At 43.4% G+C, this 24,504-nt stretch overlaps 1 protein-coding gene across 1 annotated transcript in view; it reads right to left on the bottom strand.

Moving 5' to 3' along the window:
- The window catches only part of DPP6 (dipeptidyl peptidase like 6), a 395,169-nt gene extending 377,487 nt beyond the window's left edge, over positions 1-17,682 (bottom strand). The window contains exon 1 of the mRNA XM_041487906.1: positions 17,482-17,682. Coding sequence (XP_041343840.1) covers positions 17,482-17,682 — 201 coding nt within the window. The remainder of the gene's footprint in view (positions 1-17,481) is intronic.
- Positions 17,683-24,504: the final 6,822 nt, after the last annotated feature.

Genomic DNA, 24,504 nt, shown 5'->3' with positions numbered 1-24,504 from the left:
GAGCACTACAATGTTACTTCACAAATGTTCACCTCTGGGACTTCTGCTACTATTGGAGAAATGCTGAGGGTCAGCACTGCCACTGAGGTTACAGATCTGTGTTTTAGACTCTCACAAAAATAGTCTTTACCTCTCAGTATTTAGGATACATTAGGAATTGTTCCTTAGCTCAGTTCCTTCTCATGTTCAGCAGCTGTCCCATGAAAATAAATTCATTAAGTTTTGAGAAGCATTCAAAAATTGTGGCAGTAAATGATAGAAAAATGTGCAAGAGAAAATTAAACAGTGTTTGAAAATAGTACAAACTAAGGCCCAAGGTCATATATTAAACAATGGGCAGGAAATCAAACACTGAAGAGATTTTCATCAAAGGACTGTGAGCACAGGAAGAGGGGTTCTGTGCAAAAAAACCCAAACACAAGCACAGTGATATGCAATCATTTAATTAAAGATTCACAAAATGCTCAAGGAAATGAGAGTAGGTAATGAATATAACAAAAAATAAAGAGATTCACTAGAGCAACAACAAGCCCAGCACTTTTGATATTTTTTGAGTGGTGATTCCTCTGATGTATATAGTAATACCATGCAGAGGTACCTAAAGGAGCCCTGAAAAACCTCTATCAGCAAACTGAACGTTTACAGCAGGGTGAGTAATCTGTAGATAAATTAGTTCTGACTAATGTGAATGATCAGCAGCTGAAAGCTTGCACTGCATCAGTGCAACAAAGAGCTTGTGGTACCCTCAGCTCTCCCACAGGAGCACTGCACTGAGCCCTGCACAGCTCTGGCACGAGGGACCCTCATCCCTGGGGCACACACAGCCCTGGGGAGGCACTGATTTAGACTGTGTTTTTGGTGACATGTGAAATTCCAGCTCAAATAACCATAAAAATCCTGAGTCTTCAACACATATTAGCACTTTGAAGCAGTATGAGCTCTGCTGCTTGATCTTTGCTGTCTCAAGAAGCAGGAAAAAAAGAGTTTTAGTGCCACACAGTTTGGACATTTTGTTGGCTGAATAATTTCTAGCACAATGCCTTTTAGCCCAGGGCTTAGAAAAACCATCAAGAACAGAAAGCTCAAGTAAGATTATAGGATGTAACAAGAACGCTTCATCTTAACAGCAGTGTAGAAACAATATCAGATGGCTTTTATTGCATAACCAAAATCTTCTGAAAAATCTGCCCAATACAACCCAGGGATTTAAATGTTCCTGAAAAATTAAATACCACACAGGAAGAGAAGCCAGCTTTCTAACTCCCAGTCCTGTGCCACAGCCATGGGTTTGGCTGACTTAATGCTCACGTGCAGCTTGCCTTCCCTCTGCTGCTGGGATGAGATACCCAGAGGTTACTTTGGCAATTTCCACCCTGTCACAATCATATTTTCTGAAAAATCCCTTTGCCCAGGATTTTTCTCCTGGGAAACTGAGAAACCTCAGAGAAAAAGGAAAACAATATTATCTCATTTGCTTCTCTTCTGTTTTGCTCATTTGGAAGGTGTTTGGAGATTGTTTACCCACAGGTGATTGTTTCATGGGTTTATGGTGTGAGTTGTTTTCACTCATTGGCCAGTGAGGGCCAACTGTGTTGGGACTCTGGACAGAGTCATGAGTTTTCATTATTATCTTTTCAGCATTCTGTAAGTATCATTTCTGTATTCTTTAGTATAGTTTAGTGTAGTATTCTTTGATATAGTATAGTATCATAAAATAATAAATTAGCCTTCTGAGAACATGGAGTCAGATTCATCACTCCTTTCTGCCATGAGGGTCCCTGCAAATACAATACCACCCCATCAACATCACTGCTGTCCTGAGCACCCAGTTCACTCCTGTGCACTTGTGCAAAGCTGTCACCTGCATCCTCTGCCTCTAACAACACTGTCACTGCTTCCCCTCAGCACTCATTCCAGAAAACATCACTTCTGCTCTTTCCCTCTTGCACTGCTCAAAAAAGCAGAGTACCCTTCTCCTCTCTCAGTTCTGGAATTGGTAAGAAATTTGCTGCCTCAGAGCAGTCCTGCAGCATTAAACCTCTTCCCACGTATTCGTGTCATCACTTGATTTGGAGAAGTGGCTGCATTAAACCACTCTGGGCCGTGGGTCAAGTTCTGACAAGTGCTCAGGGCCACGCACAGCAAAGGACACAGCTTCTCACAAGACATTCTTACACTGGCAGAATTTAGAGCCCACTGTGGGCTTGAAAAATCACCACTAGGGATACTGAGGGGAAGAAGCTAACAGGAATTGCCTGGCATTGCCTGTGGCACCCCTTCTTGGGTCATTTTTGCACTCACCATCTGCTGAGGAGCACATCCCTTCATCCTGGCACTCCTACCACCACCACCACACCCAGACATGCTCACTTTTCCTCAGTTTTCTTTCCAACTCTCCTGTGTTTCCTGTGTTCAGAAAGGACAGGAGAGAGGAGACTCCTCCTGGCTCTGCAGCAGCAGCCAAGAGCTCAGCCCGAAAAATGGGGTTTGGAACAAGGCTGAGAATGAATTCCAGACTTCTCATCAGACAAATGCCACACAGTAATGGGCGGTTTTGCTCCTCCAGGTGGGGTCTCTAAAACAATTTGTGTTTCATTACTCAAATGTTCCAACATGTGTTAAACCCACTCTGAACCCATACAGTACAATGAGCCATTGAAAGGCACCAGGTGGGCTCCTACATGGAGTGAACTCTTGTTCTGCCTGTTTGTGAGAGGAAGCACAGAGAGACTTTATGAACTTGTGTGCTTATAGCTGAGCATTTCTGTCATGTGAGCAGCACTGCTCCTATGGCCTGGAAGTGATTTGCATTAAAAAAGGAAAATATTCAGTGATGCTGTTCAAACTCAGCTCAGTGTTCTAGATCATTTGAATGTATTGACGTACTAAATTCTCTTCAGATACTAAAATCTACAACTTAGACAGTCTACAGGCAATGTTCATACACTATAGTGGTCCTATAACAGAAAACAAACTGTCTGATATCCTTCTGAGTTTCCCATCCACAGGCTTTTCTTTGCAAACTGTCTTTGTTATGGATAGGCAAAGCTACTCCTTATGAAGGACTCTGGGACTCTGTGTAGAAACACTAAAGCCAAGCAAAAAAAGAATGCACAATTCTATAATAAGGGAAAAAGAACTGCACTGAATTAGATTTTCCCCCACTGGATATTTGCAACATAAATGTCTATAGATGCTGCTGCCCTCCTAGTGACAGACCTCTTGACATCTTCCCTCTGGAAATGAAAAAGTATTTGGCCTACAGGGGAGGTAGCTGGAAATGTTTAGAGAAATATCATAGACATCTGACACAAGTTGTTTGAAATGCAGCAATCAAGGGACTCTCAAATAAACCTGACTGAACTGTCTTGAAAATACATTCAAAAGACAGATTCAGCCCTGTATAACCCATTTGACTGTGAGGTTTTTTTTAATAAACACAGAGTTTAATAACCTTTGAAAAGATGTTTTAGCCTGTATAATCAAAACTGAGTTCCTGCAACCTAGCTGGAGGCAGAGACCTCTTCACTGGCTCATGCAAAATTTCAATAGATTTAGTTGAAAAAGTGGCCCTTATGTTTTCACTGGTTCCAAGAGCAGGTATACAATCCCACAAAAGTAAGATTTCTGAGATCTAGCCGAAAGCTTGATAAAACTTTTATTTTTTCCCAGTCTTTCTAGAATACTTCAATGCTCAAGATCATGAAAATCTTGTTATTTCCTGCCTAAAACAATTTATGACCAGATCAGAGCCATCAATTCAATTTCCAACAATATCCTTCATTTTACAAGACTTTACTGTCTCCAGAGAAGGGCCCATTGACCTGAATAAATGAGAATCAGTGATTGTTGAAGCTGACCAAGAAAAATGCTTCAAATGCCTCAGTCTGACAATGAAACTTTCTCCTAGACAGATATCCTGAGGATGGATAGATTCTCCATTTCCACCATTATCAGCAGAAGGGAGAGCCCAAGTCACGGAAAATTCTAATCTCCTGCTTTGATAAGAGATAAGACCTATTAAGTATAAAAAGCCTCTTCATCTTTTAGTCAGCACACAAATTTACATTTGGAAACTCTGAAGATTATGTCACTGTGATGTAAAAAATATGTTCTGCTGCTGTACTTCACTGAACTTCTCTGGGCTCCAGAGGAAGAAAAGAGTAGTAAGCACTAACTGTGAGATATCTTCTAAGTTTTCATCAGAAAGTTCAGCAAGGTCAGCAGACAAACTCTCAAATAACCCATTTGATTAAAAGCCACCACCAGATTTCTTCACCCAGTCTTAGAAATTTGAGTTATCTAAACTGAGGCTGAGGCTCAGTTTCCAAATATCTGGTTTCCCCTTAACTAGCCTCTGCTTCACATTCATGAAAACAAATGGGATAGAAAAATAAAACAGTCACATTTTCTTGCTTGTTTGGAAAGTCACAGCCAGCTCATATGAAAGGAGGGAGAGGGAGAGAGGAAAGGCAGTGCCTGATGCCCAACATGCATTTTACACTCAGTCCATAAATATCCTTCTTCTGTTTGTAGAAATGCCCTGAACAGAACAGAGCACTCCTGAAATGGTTCATTACTTACAAACATTTGATAAAAGTGGATTCAGCTTTTGGTTTATGATCCAACATGCTGGAGGAAGATGAGTTTTCTAGATGAGACACAGGCTGTAAACACAAACCAAGCTGCTGCTTTCTGCTTTTCAGTGCTGTCCAAGGTACTGGGTTAAAGAAAAACCCAGGAGTGGGCTGCTGCCAAAATGAGCCCCACAGTTACCACTTATCCCTGCTGGCGACATTGATCCTTGCACAATTCATCTTTACAGCATTGTGGCAAACAGGAATAAATCTTTGTTACACAGATCCTTTAACATTTTTTTCTTTAAGTTACTTTGAGTCTTGCAGTTTATGAGTCCTTCCCTCAATTATGACCCATCTCAGCAATCTGCCTTTCAAGCAACACTCACCAAACTTTTCTCAAAGGGCCCTGGATCCTGCTGATTGAGCTGTCTCACAGAAACCTTGCTATTAGTATACCATTGGAGTGCTTTTAATCATTTTATGAAGTTAGGAAATCCTCATCTATTAAACTGCAGCGGACCACAGAGAAATTTTATGGCTTGTCACCAGTCGAGATCAGCTGAAAGGAAAGCAGAACGGTGCTTTCAAATTAAATTACAGTTTTTCAGGTTGGACTGGCACAATCTGTCTTCAGCAAAAGAGGGGCCTTGTGTGGAACTTTCAGAGCAAATTCAATCCTCTGATTCACACTGCTGCTCCCTACATTTTGCACTGAGCTGCACAGTTACAAAGCTGACTGTGGCACTCTCCGGCATCCTTCCAGCCCAAGGGCCATGTGCTATCTGCCAAAAGCCCATTTCCAGGAGAGCTCCAGCTTAGCACACACAGGGAGGGACAGTGAAGGAACATGGTTATAATTTGAGGGATTTCACATGCAGATTTACTGAGTGTGATTAAACTGCTTTTAACCTTGCTCTTAACCTTCACCTCCTCTGCCCAATGAGGCATTTCTGTAGCTCACCCAAAAAGGAGAGAGCCACCACAGAGCTGTGCAGGTGTTATGAGCACCCCTGGGAGAAAGGAAATGTTCCCTCATGACCCAGCATGAGACAAGACACAGGATTTCCTCTCTTTTGCCTCTCCTCTAAGATCAAGTTTGCCCATTGCCTGGAGAAGAACAACTTACTCAGGAACAAATAGCTTGCTAATGACTGAATCGTAAAAATGGAACAAAACAACAACAAAAATAACCATTTTGGCCATGTTTATATGTGCTCTGAATTTACATCCTATGAATTTGCTGTTATCGTCTCTGAACATTCAAGGAAAGAGAATTTTAACACCACCCCCCCCCCCCCCCCGCCCCGGATTTAAATCCAGATTTTTACAGATAGTGAAGGTGCTCTTGCCCGTGGGAAAGAAGATTTTTAAGAACCCTTCCAACCCAAACAATTCTGTGATTTCTGTGATTCTCCTAGAGACCTCTCCAAACATCAAACACACACTTCTATACAACCCTGTAATACAAACACAGTTAATCTAGGCTGAAAGTACACCAAAAAAAGAGAATATATTCTGGTGTAAACTGAAATGTAAAGGGACAGTGTAAGTGACAGAATATTCCTTGAATTTGTTATTCACATTTCAAATATATCATAAGGATATTTTTTTTTCCTAAGACTCCAGGTGTAACACTACATAGCCAGTCACAAGTATTTATAGAATACCTTCTTAGAGACTCTGCAAAGGAGGAGAGAATGAGAACTATACAGCTTTTCTGTCAGATATAAAGATATCAAGTATTTGGCAAATTCTAAAGAGGAAAAAAAAATGGAAAAAGTTATCATAGAACCAAAATACAGCACAAATAGTTTCCATTCTCTTCCCTCTGGAGGCACCAAAACACTTCATGAGAGGTGGAATAAGAGTAGAAGAGGCTTTTCAGGAAAAAATATCAGACAAAAATGTCCAGTCTTCCAGACTACAAAGAGCCTGCCATCCTGTCAAGAACGAGCTGCTAGATTAGGCTAAGTAGAAGGAAAAGGAAAACATGGAATATTCTGTCTCAGCCACAAAAAATATTTTGCCCCGTAGGAAAAAAAAAAAAAAAATTAGAAGCAAAACCTCTTATCTTCCAGTATCAGAGCTGGCTTCCAGTTCTGCGCCTCATGGCTTTCCTCTTTCTTCTTTCTTTTTCCCTGTCCTTTGTCTGTTTCTCATCCTCTTGTTTTTAATCTTGCTCCCAAAGTCTGCCTCATTCTTTCCCCCAGAGACAAATTAAACTGAGGACATTGATTGAAAATTCCCACCCAGGCTCCTAATGAGTGTATCATGGCTGTGTCTCCTTTTGGGCAAAGGAAATCTCAGAAAGGTTTTAGCACACTAAAGCTGCCAGAACAGCCCAGACACCCCACACACACAGAAGGCAGAGAGTCTTTGAAAAAAGAAAAAAAGGAACCTCAGGGACAGCAACCACAAATTACTCCATTCTGCCCATCTTCCTTTCCATATTTGCTTTCCTTTTTTTCCTCAGTGGCCTTTCCCACCTCCCAAGTACATGACTTATGGCCCAGACAACCCTTCCATCTACCAAAAACCTGCCACCCATGTTCATGCCTCCCCAGGACCAATCTTGTCACTTTACCACATTAGCTCAGGTTTCCCTTTGTGACAACTCTTGGCATGTTTCCCCTCAACCAACCACTGCTCCCTTTTCTACTTCAGCAGCCAAAGCACAACAGTCTGATAACTGCTCACCCACTATCATGTATCTCCTTATTATCTGCTACATTATCCTTATCTAATTGCATGCACTTTGGCTCAATCTGACATTTTCAAAACTACAGATGCTTATTAGCTTTTCTTAGCTAAAAGAAAAAATGTGCATTATAGTGATTATCAGTTCCTGGCAGTGCCTGTGAAACATTGTAATGAGAGAGACCTTTAGCCCACCACAAACAAGCACACTCAGGGCCTGTTTTGGTTATTAGCAATGCTCCTACAAATGTTGCCACTGTCAGAATTAATGACAGCACTACTAATTATTAATAATCTCATGTTTCTGTCCATGGGTTCTTTTTAGCCCTAAGCTTTAGGCCCAAACAAAAATTATTTAATTCTGCACCCCTCACAAGGAAACCACAAATGAAGTCACGGCTCTGATTCCTTCATGGTGCCCAAGAGATGCAGATCCTGTCTCACAAAGGTAAATAACTGGCTGAAGATCATGCAGCAGGTCAGTGGCAGACCCAGGAACTGCAAGTCTTCCCTAACAGTTCTTCCAGTGCTCCACCACTGATCCATGTCCCCTCAAACAGAAGGTATTGAAATGTGCACAGAAATCAGTGAGATTGCCCACTCCTTGAAGAAGCCTGTTTCAATCTCACCATCCTCAAACACAGAGAGTATAAACAAGGCAAGTACAATAGAAGGGGTTACTGTGATCCTAAAGCTTGGCTATGTCAGTTTTAATTAATTGCTCTTGTTTGCAATGACTCACTGTATGTGTTCTGACAAGTGTTTGTGCTGCAGTTCATAACAGAACAAAGAAGATGCTTCAACAGCACCCACTTTATCAGAGGCACCATTGTGAAGCACTGTAATACCTTTAGTGTTTTCTCCATGTGTTTCCTCTTGTATCCGGCATTACACCAAAAATATAATAAAAAAGAAAAGAAAAAAATGAAAACTAAGATGTTAATAGAGAGCAGGCAGAGGAGCTGTATCAATAAAGTGCTTAGATTCAATATGCCTGGCAGTAAGAATAGTAGAAGTGAAAGTCTTTGGTTCACTATAAAGTATTTATGTGTCTATGGCAACAAGGTTGTTGATTTCTACAACTTCCCTGAGAACAAAGTAATAGAAGTTCAGTCTTTTAAATATTGCTTTTCTAGCACCCAGATGAAATAGAAATAGAAAAACAAAATCAAAACCAAATCATATTTAATACAGGTTATACAGAAACATGAGGAAAGATTAAGCAATAAATTACAAACAAAGATAGGATTCTACAGTCACATGAAACATAATCCCACAAGCAATCTGTGCAAATCTCAGAGCTTTGTATGCAATAAACTTATCTTGGGACAATCAGACTCTTATGCAAGAGGTCAAACTCTATTTAAAGCAGATCCCAACATCCCCTTTGCTCTCTGCTTGAGTCTGCTCGAGCAGAGAGCAAAGGGGAAACACAAGACAACCCAACCTGCCCATCCTGAGAGGAGGGCAGGGCCACAGGCAGGAGCTGAACTTTGCAATGCCAGAGGGAACATCCCTGGGAAGTGGCTGGAGTGGAGCCATCTGGGTTTTGCTGGGCACCATCCTTAGGTGCCAGGCCAGAGAGATAAGGCTGCCAGCAGCCCCCTGTTAGATAGGGAGGAAGAACTGACTCATGGCTTCCCAGCAGTGCAAAAAACCACAGAATTCTTCTCCCATGAGGTAGAGCTGAGGGATGGGAGAGGGAAAGGGATGAGCTGTGCTTGCTGCCCCTGTGGTTTATAAGGGATTCAGAAGTCTTGGGAGCAAATTGGAAGAGTCCTCCACCCCAGAACCACCTCCAACACTACCCTACCAGCCAGCAGCAGCAGCTGCCACAAGATTCCTTTTTGTAACCCTATTACAAGCATAAGTATCTGTTTTGCTGCTGTTAGCAGGTCATACTTTTTCTTTTGCCAAAGGCTGGCCTTAAAAATAAAAATCTTTTTTAATTCCTTTTAGCCAGAGGCACTGCAGGACACTTGAATTCTTCTTTGCAGACACAAACTGTACAGGCTGGGCTCTGCAAACCACTGCTCATACCCTTGAGGAGGGACAACAGGCAGCACCAAGCCTCCTGCCGCTGCCCAGTTGCTGGACCTCTCTTCTGCCCCTGCCAGAACAGGAGGAAAGCAGCAGGCACAGGGACCCTGTGTGAACCTCCTGCAGGGTCTGCTCACCAAGTGCCTTCAGATCCAGGGCTTGGAGACTGCAGCAACATCTGTATTTGCTCAGTCTGCATGGGTTTCATTTCTCCTCAAACCAAAATGCCACAGATACATCTTTTATAGAGAGTTTGAGCTTATTTTAATGGAAAATAAGGAACACAAACATGCTTTTGTCATAAACACTTTAAAATCAATGACTGTGGTATAACTGGAGCTGAGGTTACCAAGCATTTCCCACTGCTGCATTTCCATTTCATGTAGCTCTGTATATCCAAAAGAGAAAGCCTGGGGAGAAATTTGCATTTGCTTTTGAGTTCTGCCTAGACTGAAATCTGCTTGAAATGCTGGAGCAGATGCTATTGACAAATACAGAAAAGAAATATAAAAAGCCCCAAACCACCCCCTCCCTGAAATATTATAGTGAAAGCATTAAGGTACTCCTGTCCTTCCTTTTAGATGCTTTAAATCTCCTTTTGCTCAAAGCAAACTCCAAAGTCTTGAAGAGCTGGAAAACTGTCAGAAATTAGTGCTAGATACAACAAAGACTTAAATGTGCCAGACTTCACAATTAGTTTTACACCTGTAAGTATATCCATGGTGATAACTGGAACAACTTTTAGTCTTAAAGCCCGTGGGGCCTAGAACCAGAAACTGCAATAGCTCACAAGGCTGAGCCACAGCAGACCATTGCTGCCACAGAGCTGAGACGAGCTGTTCATGTGCCAGCTCAGCCTCCAATTTTCCATCTGCAAAGTGAACATAATAAGAAAATAATAATAATAATAATAATGATGACTATGATAATAATAATAATGAAGAAGAAGAAGAAGAAGAAGAAGAAGAAGAAGAAGAAGAAGAAGAAGAAGAAGAAGAAGAAGAAGAAGAAGAAGAAGAAGAAGAATTGCAGTTTTAAGAGGCACAGAGACTGCAACTCCTGGAGGAATCCATGTAATAGCTGAGCTCTACTAACAAGCACTTTGTTTAGAGTAAAATAATTTACACCTTGTAAGTGATGAACAATTAAAAAACATATTCAGTTTTCCTCAGCGGGGAGTCACAAAATTGGTATTTTTCTAATTACCTCACACACTTCAGTACCTTCATGTAAACTTAAATGTTTGCAGAGTGAATGAGAACCTGACCCCTCTCTACCTCTCCCTCTGCCTCCATATTGCAAGTTCCTTGAGGCTTAAAAACTGTATTAATCTTTGCTGTAAACTTTGGGAAGATTTTCAAGTGCTATTTTGACAAAATAAACCATGAAACATCTCTAAATTAAAGTGCTTAAAAAATAAGATGCAATTAAAGCTCTGGTTGCATGTGGAAATTTTATGTTCCCAAACACTCTACAGGTGGAAATGTTGTGAAGGACTTATAAAGATAAGTCCTATAAGTCCACTATAAAGAAACCACTGCCCATTCCTCCTTCAGAACCCTTTCCTGGATTGTCCCACCACACTCTCCCTCTCTTCCCTCCTGCACTGCTCTGTGCTGCAAAACATTCATTCCCACCCATTCCCATTCCCACCCTCTTTTATAGTTATACACTGGCAGTAAAGATTATGGCACAGTGATCTATTTCTATAGATGAATGCACACACTCAAAATATTCTTTAACTCAGTTAACTCACCCACACTGAATCTCACCAGTACCAAACACCCACAATTTAATGAATAGACATAATATTTTCAAAGGTGCATATATCAGTAGAAAAAACTAATCCAAAATGAGTATTTGTGCATCTATCTAGGCAATATATTTCAGTATCTATTTTTGCGCTTGACCACAAATCTTTTGAAGCACCTTGAAATAACAAACCTAAATTTTCTGCATGTACTTTTGAAAAGACACACTGCATCACAACCAATGAGTGAAAATTGGTGAGTGAAAGAGGCTTTTGGGGGAAAAAAAGGGGCTTTTTTTTTTGCTTTCCTTTGGGAGAACAGAGAAAAACATTCCCTTAGAAGGAAGGTTTATTTCTTCCCTCCTTCCTCCATGTACTTAAAACTATTGCTGAACCATTTCTTATAAGCTTTGAAAGCAAATATTTCCACCAGAAGGTGAAAAAGAGAGTTACAAAACTGCCACCGGTTCCATCAGACCTAGAGAAAGCAGGAAGGAGTTGAAGAACCCCCACGTGTAGGCGTGAGTGTGTAAACAAGGGGGTGGTTGATGTTTTCCTGCAAAAGCCAGGAAAAGCCAAGAGCTCCATAGGAACGGTGGGATCACCACACGCTGCCACCCCTTGGTCACGGGATGAAAATGCTCTCGCCTCTCGGCAACGTGCTGGGAATCATCCTGCACATCAGGCAGAAATCCCGGGAAAATAAAAAAAAAAAAATCATTAACCTGCAGATAATGAACTGTAATGGGAGGTTTTGCTGCACCAGCACAAGCACAAATATATTAGCACAAAATAATGTAAAGCTTTTTATTTCAAATGACAAAATCTGCTGACTCCCAAAGAGCATTTTCCAAGCTGTGATACACACCCTAAGGACTGCCTTCATCTGGCCTTTCCTGAAACAAAAATGGATGGAGAACAGCACCTACTCACAGATTTATATATTTTCCCCACCTCCTATGTCTTTAAAACCCTTTGGAAAGCAACTTGAGCTGCTCCAGCCCTGGGCTCATTCTCTGCTTTCTGCACTCGAGCTCCCAGCTCAGAAAGAGGAATAACATGAGCTGAGTACTCTACGTGAGGTGCCCCAACCTATGGCACAGTTCACTACTATCAGAGAGATGATTCAGCCTCTTCACACAGTTATTTCTGAATACTTAAAAATACATTTTCTCTGGTAGATTTTTTAGTGTGTGCATCATCGCCAAGGCTAGTGAAGACTGCAGAAACAGATTTAAACTGATTTTAGACTGGCAGCAAATATCATAAGTTTGTTTAATTATAGATATAGCCATAAAGTGAAGTGTAAAAAGTGTATCACTTGCAGATCAGTGTCCAGTATTCAGTAATCACAAAACATATGATGAGCTTCTGTGCAAATATAACCCATTATTTAAAAAGGTTTGTAACTATTCCTTTTGAAGGAAGTAAGCTGCAGTTTTTATTCCTTTCAAAAGGTGAGCTTACAGAATGTCAGCAGGGCCTAACTATTTCTATGGAAATAACTATTCCCACTCTCTGCATCTTAATGGCTGGAGGATAACTGAACTCAGCATCCAAGAACTCACCAAGAAGATTCTAGGAGAATCTGACAGACTTAAGAATAGGAGATTCTTACAGAATTAAACATTTGGTTTTGGCCATACACAGAGCAGTACAGGTCTATAGATAGACTTCTGGTTACAATTCAAGTTGTTATAGCTTACAACAAAGTCAGGGTTTCTGCAGTCCCACAAACTCCTCTATACAATCAATCCATTAATCTCTTCAGGAAAATAACATCCCAATTTTGAAATGCCTGTTGCCTGACGCTCAGGCCTCAACATTTCTGAGGAGGCAATATCTCTTCCTGTTAGACAAATAATGAACTGTAAATTAACACTTTCAATTACATGCAACGGCAAGCCTGATGTACCAAATTACTTTTTTTTTTTTTAACGCGGATGGCTTTGATTTTCACTTTCTCAGACTCACTCTGTTAACAAAGCATATTTGAATTACTAAATCCTTAATTTATCCAAGCACAAAACACAGTTTTATTTACTGAGGCATCTCAAAGTGATTTCTATTTATATCTGAATGAAAACCATCTGAAAAGGTAACTAAGTCTGAATCATCGATTGCAGAACCAATAAAGTATAATATATGACTAAATGTAGTTTTAAGCAAATGTAAAAAAGAAAGAAATATTCAGAATTCAGTTATTGAAAGAATAGTCAGAGGAATGAAAGCTTTTGTACTTTGGGACTGGCTCTTTTTTAATATGCTTAAGTCTCCTATTAAAGCCAATAATAGTTTTGGCTAAGTAATGAACCTGTAAGAACGCAGCATGTGGCTTTTCATATAAAAAAATGTTATGATGTTTCACTGGAGGATTCAATATTTGTAACAAATAACTTATCAATTCACTTTAAAAATTACTTCTGTGAGTTCCTTATAAAATGGATCAATATTCCACGTTACAGGAAAGTGTTGAATTTTTTATGCACCTGATTAATGCATTGTTATCATCCCAGTAATTAAAAGGAGCGGCATTACACACAATCAGCACGATACATCTTACTAAGCACCTCCTGGCAGTTGCCTGCAAAAATTAAACTCATTAATCACTGTGATGCCAAGAAAGAAGTCTGAAAAAGATGAAGAAGTTCTGTTTCATGAGAAAACAGTTCTCAAGTCAACGTGTAGGAGAAAATCCCTTCCACTGTACAATATGCAAAGCATTTATCTCATCAGTCTAAAAAGTAAACCAATCAAAATCACCATTTAAAAAATAACCTCATTAATCTAAAAAAGAGAATTGTGTTAACAAAATTGTATAACCTGCTATACCACCACACTAAACTGAATGAAGAGTTCTCAGAGATGTTTCCTCATCTAAATAAATGTAGTAAAAAGCTAATCTTATAACAAGGTAAATATGTAATCTGAATTTTGTTTAGAACTGTTGCAATTACTTTAATATCAATGATGCCACAGAGGCAACTAGGAAATGTTTTTCTGGGGTCATTTATACAGACCCTGGTTTCTTTATTACTCCTCTTGTAAATAATATGATTGTCTCATCAGATGAACAATTAACATGAACATTTCACAAGACTTAATCCAGGTTTTGTTCAGTAGTTAGGTCTACTATACATATATTTTCTCATATACCTGCCATGAGTTGAATCATAGTAAAAACTATTTAAAATTCTAAAGAATGCTGTCACCTCTACTTTGCTGTATTTTTATGTTACTAAAACAATGTTCTCAAGTGTGTCTCAATGGTGCCTGTAAGTCAGCAGTTGTCATATAAAATCGTTATTGGTTTTGATTTGAATTTTGTTAGGGAGTTACTACCTCCTTTTAACTCTTTACAGATTCCAAGCAGTATTTTTCCATCAGTAGTACTTCCAGTGGACAGAATCCTTACTTACAATACTGTGACCTTCAAAGGCAACATCCTGTCTTTCCCTCTGTTTTGTTCTGCATTGATGTCTCTGCTGGTGCTTAAAAATACAGCACACATATTTCAATAGGAAAAGTCATAATCAGTAACCCATAAAATACACTCAGTTCTCTCCTTTTTATTAATCACATGACAAAGTTAGGAACAGAACAGTCTCATTCTCAGGTTTGTTTTGATATTTCCAAGTGTGAGAAGGGAGAAAACCCTTTGTTTCTATATGTTTAAGTTCTGGCTTTTCTTACTACATTGGTGTCAAAAGATGAAAGACAACGTGAATGTCCCACTTGTGAAAGACAGAAAACAGAAGTCTAATCTTAGGAAAGAGTTTCCAGTACTGTGTCCTTAAGCCCTTGCCCATGATGAGAAACAGCACATACTCCTGGCACCCAGCACAAACAGACCACTCTCCTTGGACTCGTCCATGGTCTTTCCGAGCTCTCTGCCTCACTTTCCCCCTTTCCTCAAGGGTTTCATGCCCAGGGCTGCATTTACTCGTCCTGATTGAGCCTGACTGCTGGCATTCTGTCTCTGCTACTCTCACCACAGACAAAGGCGAGAGGTCATGGTCAGCTCACCCTGGCACGGTCCTAGGAGTGTTTGGAGAGCAAACAGCTCCTTCTGACCCGGGATAGGACGGATTCGGCACCCCGGACAGCTCCTCTGACACGGCACAGAGGGGTTCAGCACCCCGGACAGCTCCCCTGACCCGGGACAGCGGGGTTCAGCACCCCGGACAGCTCCTCTGACCCGGGACAGCGGGGTTCAGCACCCCGGACAGCTGCCCCAGCCCGGCCCCGCCCCTGTTCAGCACCGCGGACACCTCCAGCCTCCCGCCCCTCCTGCCAGCTCCTGGCCCCGAGGGACGGACCCCGCTCCCTGAAACACACGATTTAAAGGCCATTTCCACTGGTTTGTCACGACTTCTTCCTCCCGACCTGAACGACTCTCTGCCAGAGACCACCGGCTCAGGTTTCCCAGTCTCTGCTGAAAGGGTGCCCCTGTGAACTGCCGAGCCAGTCCAAGGGAATTTCTCGTACAGGTTGCCCCCTTTAGACTAACTCATACTAAGCGCCCACGTGCGTTAAGGAGTCACCCCAAATCCCTGCTTCTGGCCACACTTTTTTGCACTTCGTTGCAGAAGACACCAGGCAGGCACAGACAGCAGTGTCCCCCAAAAAACATCAGTGCCCAGCAGCTCTCTTCACCCACACAACTCTGAGGGGATGTGGGGGAGAGGGAAGGAGGGGGAAGAAAAGAAAGGGGAAAAAAAAAACGAAAGAGAGAAAACCTTTCTTTATAGAAGTTAAAGGATATTATTATTATTATTATTTTGGAGACTGTCAGCAGAAATACTCGCACATGCTAAACTGCAGGCTTTCCTCTGCTTCCGGACTCAGCGCTTCTGGTGACCAGAGAAGCGGCTCCAGACATCTGCTGTCTGCAAGGCCAGGAAAGCGAAATTAAAACAATGAGGAAAATGTGCCTGAGCCCAGCCCTGGAGGTGGCACTCCGCTGGCTCGCAGCGACACCTAGAGCCCAGCACACGGCCGGGAAGGGCCCGGTGTCCCCAGCCACACCGGGAGAGAGTCACGAGTGGGTGTGGGCACCCGGGGAAGGGCCCGGTGTCCTCCTGCACTTGGCCAGGGCCAAGGGCCATCAGTGCCAAGATCATTGCGGGTGAGGGGGTCACAGGGAAGAGTCAATTCAGGTCCCTGTCACTGCTGTCTCCCGGAGCTGTCAGCATTCAGTCACCACGGGAGGAGGTTTAGGTCGATTGGCCCCATCGCTGACAAAAGTGCACTTGCTCTGTGGACCACAAAAGTCTTTACGAAGGCACGGGAGAATGGACAGGGATTTAAAAGATAATCCGAGGACATTTGCCTGCATACACAACTCTCTCCTCTGAGTGAAACAGCCCTGCTGTTGTGGTTTGAAGCTGTGCCTTGCTTGGGAAGGCTCCCAGAGCCAAAGCTAAACCCTGCTGCAAAGCTAACGCGTCCCACTCGGGCAAAGAAGTATTTTTAACAGACACAAACATTATTCCCAACTGCAGCCATTTGCTTCCCCTTGTGTGTGCTTCCACAGAGGCAAAACACACTCAAATCCCTCTGCAAACCTAACACCAGTCAGCCATGCGGAGCCACACGTTTTGATCTATCACTGGCCCTTTTTCTCTGAGTCTGTCCCCCTCCTCGCCACCCCGAAAGAACCAGGGGCAATCGATCCAGACTAGTTTAACTCCATCGGAAACAGCAGGCAGCCAGCGGCCTGGATTAGTCACTCGTTACTAAGGCGATATGCAGATGCACCCTTTGAAGGAGCGGAAGGTGCGTGGCCGAAGTTTTCGGCTTCCCCGCAGGGGCCCGCCAGGGGACAGCGGCGAGGGGGGACAGAGAGACCCAGAAACAGCTGCTCAGGGGTTAAAAAGTTTCCCTGCTGCCAGGTTAGGAGGAGGCTGATGGGAAGGCGAGGAGGGAGGGACAAGGTGAAGACTGCTGTCCCGGGAGAGTGTTAAAGGGTAAAACATGGAACAAAAATTAAAAAAAAATTTGAAAAATTTAAAAAACTAAAAGGGGGGTGGGGAGCCTTGTCGCGTAGCTTGGGGCAGCAGGACGGAGCTGGCACTTGGCGTTTCCTAAGATGCTGACCCCGCGCCCCCCAGCCCCGCTCCACGGGAGCGGAGAGCCGCGCAAGGAGCTCGGTAACGGGAGAGCTGCGGGGACAGCGCGGGGGCGGGCGAGTCCTGGCTCCGCTCGGCTCCCAGCGGGCTCCGTCCCGTACTATTCCCGGCACTTCAGGGCAAGAAGAGCAGCGCAAAGACCCGCCCGCAAAGAAGAGCGGGCAAACCGCAAGAAATCGCTGCCAGCTTAGAGGGGCACACAGCCATCCCGCAGGACAGGGGGCGGGGAGGGGGGGGCACCCAAAACCCAACCCAGCCCCACGCGAACGACACCGGCGCTTACATCCTCCTCCTCGCAGTCACTTCGCGACTGGTACTGGAAGCGGGGCCGGCCGCCTTCCTGTTGCAATGGACGCGGGGTCTTGCCGGCAGCGCCGTCCTCCTCGCTGCTCTGGGCGCCCAGGAGGTGACTCGCTTCGGGGGGAACGGGGAACGAGCGGGAGGTGTTGATCTTCCCGCTGAACCGCTGGTACAGTGAAGCCATGAAGTCAATCCGCGGGAAACGAGGGAGAGGGAGGGCAAGAGAGCCGCTTCTTTTTTTTTTTTCTTCCCCTCCTCTCTTCTTTTTTGGCTACAGCATGCTACACGCGGGTGATCAGTCCCACATCAGTGGGAGGGAGAGCGAGGGATCCTGCTCCCCGGTCCTCTGCACCGGCACCCGGAGAGAAGCCGGGGGGTTCAAGAGAGCAGAGACGGGGGAGTGATGAGAGGAGGAAGAGAGAAGATAGATAAATAAATAATAAAACGCAATCGAGCCGTAACACCACAGGCCCCGGGAATGCTGCACCATCCAGTGTTGGGAAGGGAAAAAAAATAGAAGAGAAAAAAAAAATAACCAAAACACTCCACGAAGACGTACCCCCGATAATGGCGCCTGAGTGGATCAGCATTAAATGTGCTTTGGGGGTGTGCGTGTGTGTTTGCAAAAGCAGGGGAAAAAAAAAAAAAAAAAAAAGGAAGGGGGGCTGGCTCAATCGCTGGCTGTCAGCGGCTCCCCAGGCAGAGGTGGCGGAGCAGTCGCCTCCGAGGTCGCATACCAACAGTGTGCACAAGCGAGAGGCAGAGTGACAGAGTGTGTGAGACGGAGTGGAAGAGGCTGGGAAGCCTCATTCAAAGCACGTTGCTCTTCTTGGGAAGGAGGGCTCTTCTACGATCATCTCCTTTTCGGTACCTTCTGGGTTTTTTCCCTGCCTATTTTTTTTTTTTTTTTCCCCGGGGAAACAACTCAAAAAAAAAAAAAAAAAAAAAAAAAAAAAAAAAAAAAAAAAAAGACAACAGACACCTGATCGCCAGCCGACAGAGAGAAAAAAGAGGTGGGGAGGGGGAAGGCGAGGCTGGGAGGCGGGACCGGCAGCTGGAGGGGCTCTGGGAGGCCGCTGGGCGCGGAGTGGCTCGGTCCCGAGGAAAGGGCGAGGGGAGGGAGGGCGAAGCCTCCCCACTGCCCTGCCCTGCCCCAGCGGGCACGGCTCAGCCCGGCAAGCACTGCCCGCTCCCCGTCCCTCCGCCCGTCCTCCTTCCCCCCACGGCCGGGGAGAGGAGGGAGAAGAGGAAGGGTTGCGGGTTTTTTTGGAGGTGGTCGTTGTCGCCGCTTTTTAAAATAATCCGGTAAATCGTGTCTCTTACTATTTTTGTATTAATTCATTTTTGCTGCATTAAAACGTGCTTCAGCGCCCCTCAGTGGAAATCCGCCCAAAGCTGCTCCCGGCGGCTCCGGCCGGGGATAAACAACAGCGATCCCGGCGCCGGGGCTGGGCTGCGGCCGGGGCCGGGGCTGGGCTTGGAGCTGGGATCGGCTTCGGGGTCGGGGTCAGGGTGGGGGTCAGATCGGGGGCCGGGACACGCCGGGAGCCCCCGGCACTGGCCTTTCTCGGGGCCGCCGGGCCCCGCTCCACGGCCCGGGGCAGCGCGCACGGCCCGGGGCAGCGCGGAGCTGCAGCGGGACCCTGCCCCGCCAGCCCTGCACGGCTGCCCGGGACACAGGGTGACAATTCCTGTTGCTCCAGCACCAGGCACCGGGGTTTCCATAGCAACAGATGCTTAGGTTAAAAGGAAAGTGGCAGCGTTGCTGTCCGCTCTTCTGTTGTCCAAAATCCTCCCCTTTGACATCTAAATTTGCCGAGATATTGGGATCGCAACACACAAAGCATGAAGTGGTGTTTGCCCACTCGCATTGAGAGACTTGCTGCTGAAGAGCTCACAAACTTTATTATAATTTAACTAGTGGATATTATGGGCTAAAATTCTGTTTCTAAACACTGTTCTTGCTTAAAGTTTTAGTTGTTAAGATAATACCATCTCTGATATATGTAATTTCATCAGTCTTTAAAAAAAACCCACTTCAGTAGATCATGTATACAGTATTCTAGAGTGCAACAATTCCCCCACTCCATGATTTCAGTAACTGCCTGATCAAAAATCTCTTTGCGTCTGAATTGTTTCATCCACTCCTTCTTATTTGTGTCTTCAAAGTCAGGCATGAAAAGTCTTAACATTTAGATGAAAAGGGAACCTTATCTCATCAGGAGAGAAAACAAAAACAAACGCTCTCTCTCCTTCCCGATGGAACTTGAAAGAAGGAATCGTTTTGATCTTCACAGCTGAGATCCTGACATTTAATTAAAAAACAAGATGAGCACACAATGCTCTGAAGCAAAGGTCTGGCTTCTAAGTCATAGTGACATCCATCATAACAGAGGTAACTTTCCAAAAGCCACTTGGACCCCTTGTAACTTTTGTTTCAGGCACAAATTGACTACCAAAAATCTGGACACATAGCTCAGCTAAATACCACCTTGAACTGCATTAATGATATTTGGAATAATCATGGCCTTATGATATTTGGAATTGGTGACAAATAGAGCTGAAAAAAAAGGAACAAGAGGATAAAATTAAAAGAAATAATACATTTTTAACTTCTAAGGAAAAACTAGGACACAAAGGAATAATCAAAGAAAGCCACAAAAAAGCAAGATGAAACCACTAGGCAGGAAAAAAACAACAAAGATTAAATGTCTGAATTTAAAAGTTTCAAAGAAAGTACAGAAAAAAGAAAACATTCAGCATCACAGCCCAGTTCAAAACCAGAAGAGCCTCTAAGGATGAATTCAGATCCAAAAACATTGTGGTTTTAATTCTTAAGAACCAAGATTTCACATAATTGAGTTTGCTTAGTCATGCACACATATATTGGACATGTATGTGTGTACAAAATTCCTGGAAAAATTATATTAAGGGAACACAGAATTACAATGTCAAATACTTGAAAAGCTCAGTAAAAAACAAACAGCCAAATGGTTCTCATCCACCAAAAGATCCTGATCATGTAGCTTTGGGCTGTGATTCATTCACCCAAAAATAAATAATTACAGCTATTTAAAGGCCCTTCTGATTCCAGCTCTCCCCTCTACGATAAACCAGGGACAGCAGAAACAATTTAGTGCCATGTTCTGGGTGTCATGGTGGGTGAAGAATGTTTGCACCAGTTGGGAACTGCAAGACACATTTCTGTCACCCTGTTACAGCCAGAATGACCTTGTGTGGAAGGGCTGAGCAGGCAGCTGGAGGCAGAAATATCTTCAATAACCCCCTGCAACAAGATGCACCAGGATGAGTCTGTGGGTGCCATTGCTGAAAGCAGGAGGATTTTTCTGAGTCATAGGGACCCAGCTGATTGCATTAGAGACTCTGGAGAGCACTCCAGCCTGCCTGGGCACAAGTTAGCTCAGGATGTCCCTGAAAATGTGCTGTGGTAGCCCTGCCTGCCTGCTAGGGAGGGAGCCCAGGGCTCCTGAGGCTCTGCTCAGGGCTGGAAGCACCTCTTCCCTCCACCCTCCACCCTGCAAGCCCTGGTTAATGTGCTGCTCATCTGTGCATGACTGGGAGCCCAGAGTCCTCTACAATGTCCAGGTTATGTGACCAGGTAGTGGCACACAACGTGCACACAGACAGGGCATGGAAAGCATGGAGCCAAAACCAAGAAACACAGGAAACACGGAGACATGGCAGCAAAGTGGCACTGAACAAACACCTGATCAGGAACTGGGGTTGCACTGCAGCAAAAGACCTTCCCAGCCCATGGCAAGATTTGAGGAGAAGTGTTTTTTTGTGTTATGAAACGTGTAAAGACGCAAAATATTTCAAAAGGACAAACATAAAGTTCTCGTCTTTAAACACACGTCCTACATGTAAGGAAAATCCTTTTTACCCTTTCCCTAGACCCTGCAATGAGATCCCAGGATAAAAATCAAGGCATTTCAAAACAAACAGTGTCCTCAAGTGTCTTTTAGTTGTATATTTAATTCAGTATCCAAAGTTTTGAAGGGAGGTTTGATTCCTAACTAGTGACATTTCCATCAAAATAAAGTGTGTTAGTTAAGGCATTTTCCCTGCAGCACCAAAGTATGTTTTACTGGCATTTTTAAAGCATTCAGAAAAACATGACACTTTTTTCCTCTCCATGTTTTATAAGTAAACAGTGTCCCCATATTTCAGCACTATTAAAGTGACACAATCAAAAGCAGGTCAAACCCAAGCCCTACTGCCTTTAAAACTTTACATTAAATATTTGGTTTCAGACAAATCAGCTCAGAATAACACTGGCAAAGAAACAATCCAGCAATATTACTCCTGGACATTTTTTATTTAGATATAACTTCTATCTGTCAGGGAATTCATGCATTGTTATTCATGTTCCATTCTTCTTTCTGACAAAGCAATTTATGAGCTTGCCATCTAAATAATATAGAGTTTGTTGCAGACAGAGCTAAACATGTTTCTAGTTTTCAAGTGGTGATAGCTATTAAGCAGCTGGTTAGTGTATTTTTTAACAAAAGATTTTTTTTCAATAGTTCAAGTACACTTTTTATTATTTGAATTATTATCGTTTCTTTTTCCAATGAACATGTAAAGGAATTTCAGAATTTCCTGGTTATTTTTTTTTTAATATCTTTCCTGAAAAGGCCAAGTTAGTATTTTCTCTTAAAATTACTGTATTTGCTAATATAACACCTCTGGGGTTTTTATAATAGCAACTGTCTAGGTACTAGAGAGACAAATATACAATATTTTAACTCCTATTACCATGGTCAGCCAAGATAAAATCATCCAGCTCATGAATCACTAATGGCCCCAGGTTTATGCCTTCTATACATCTGCTGCCTGGTATCAACTGAAAACCCAACCAAACCAGAAGAGGAATTCCCTTTCCTGTGTCAGTCCCTGAGGACACACTTGATCACTCATTTTGATCTAATGGGTGTGCTGGGGGGAGCACTGCACTGTGCACGACTGACAGTAGGGCTGCAGAGGGGCAGTGGATATTGTGGAATTAGAATGCTGAGTGCTCACTTTCTTAGCTCATTATTTGTGCCAGCAGCATCTCAGAGCAAGTGATGTAGAAATGCAGCATTGGGCAGTGAGTGAGGACATAGAGAAGCATATTTCTCTCTGGAATCACACACTATTCAGAAAAATAATCTTGCAGGCCTTATAATGATTTAAAAAAAAATTAAAGTCCCTAAATGATGTCAAGGAATATGCCAAGGAAGCTCTCCAGGCTGGACTGAGAGAAACATTGGTAAAATTAGTTTTCTGGGCACCAAAAGAGTAATTCAGTCTTCCACAAGTGGTGGAATGAAGGCTTTTGTGGGGAATATAAAACACTGATACTCAAGTACTGGTAATAATAGACAATGGTAGCTTCACAGGATACAAGATTTTGGAGAAAAAAATAAAGTAGGCTGGAAGAAAAGGCTCTTCAGGAGAAGAGATGGACCCAGAGGAAAAAAAATCAAAAGCATATAGAAGAGGCATGGACACAGTGAAGTACCAGGAGGGCTGAGAGAAAAAGGAGATGAAGACAAGTGAGATCAAAGAGGCAGAGAAGAAATGGACCAAAACTGTCAGAGATGGAAAGCACCAATGTGCCTGGGGAGCAGGGAGGCAGGCTGAGCTGGTACAAGGTTAATTGGAGCCACACAATGGGAGCGTTTTCAAAACCAGGGAGATCAGCTGCTGCAGAGGGCACTTCCAGCACCTGGTGGATGAATGTTCTCTCAGGGGTCAGTAAGACAGGTGATTGTAACCACTGAGAGTCCTGATACCCACCAAGGCCTAATTAAATGAAATCAAGAGCGTGTAGGTGAATATCAGCAGGTTCTTCCCCATAGTGTGAGCGGGACTGTGTCCAAAGGAAATGGGTGAAAGTCCTAATCCTGAGGGCACTTATAAATAGCCTGTACGAGGCATTAGAAAATGTGCTGTAAGGCATAATCCTGCCAACTGGCAAAACTATAGATCACATAACCGAGAAGGTCTTTCCCATGTGTTTTTTTATGATTTTGCAGTTGGTGCAGAAAAAATAAGAAACCAACACAGAAGAGAGGAGTCAGGAACAATGGTTGTGCAAGTCTGGTGCTAAAAAAGGTTATGCAGAGCCTAAGTAAAAGAAAATGTACATGATGTACATGTGTTTGTACAGCTGCACACCACATCAGGGTCCTGGCTTAGCCCTGTAGCAGGTACTGACATTCATACCAATAAAATTTGTACTGCAGACTTCTTTCTTGTCTTAATTAACATTCTGTCTTTGAGAGCTTTGTCTGAGAGAAGTTAGGATGAGATCCCAATTCTGTGTCTTCAAGAGAAGCCAGGAAGTGGAGCATTACAGATAAATACATATTTCTTTGGATGCCACGAGCTGCTGGCATCCGTGTGAGACTTGGCCAACATTCCTGAGCTGATCTCCACCATGCACATTCCTCTCTGCTGTGTAACCTGCCAGGGTTTGGTACTCAAGTCAGATATGCCATGACAGCAACCAGGTTGTCTGATTAATTTGACCTCTCAAGGGGGTTTTCGGTAATAGAAGGGAACCTATTTGTCTTCAGAAAGGCAAAGCGGGCTGCTGCAGGTCTGTCAGAAATGCAACCATCCTGCAAAAGCATCCCTTTGTCACCTCAGACAGACTGACTCAGGGCAAGGGATACACTCAGCTCTATATGTGAAAGGGATGCACAAGGTTCCTGCTCCGTTTGTGTGCCTGAGTCACATCTGCACATCCTTAATTGCCCAAGCTGGGAAAAACTGATACAATTCCTGCCTAATTCACCACTGCAAAATTGGCAGCACGCAGAAGCAAAATACCTTGGAGAAATTCTGAATTTCCACTTCCCAAAAAGCACTTGTGCATGAAGAATCTTGGAGAAGCAGAAGGAATTTAATGAGTTAGCATTTCAAATGCATGCCACAGGATTCAAAGGGAGCAGACAAGACAAAATAATTTAATTTGAAGATTTTTTTTTTTTCT

This window comes from Pyrgilauda ruficollis, unplaced genomic scaffold, assembly GCF_017590135.1.
Source record: "Pyrgilauda ruficollis isolate IOZ18807 unplaced genomic scaffold, ASM1759013v1 scaffold12, whole genome shotgun sequence".
Lineage (NCBI taxonomy): Eukaryota > Metazoa > Chordata > Aves > Passeriformes > Passeridae > Pyrgilauda > Pyrgilauda ruficollis.
The sequence above is the reverse complement of the archived record's forward strand: the minus strand, read 5'-3'. Positions and strand labels throughout refer to the sequence as shown.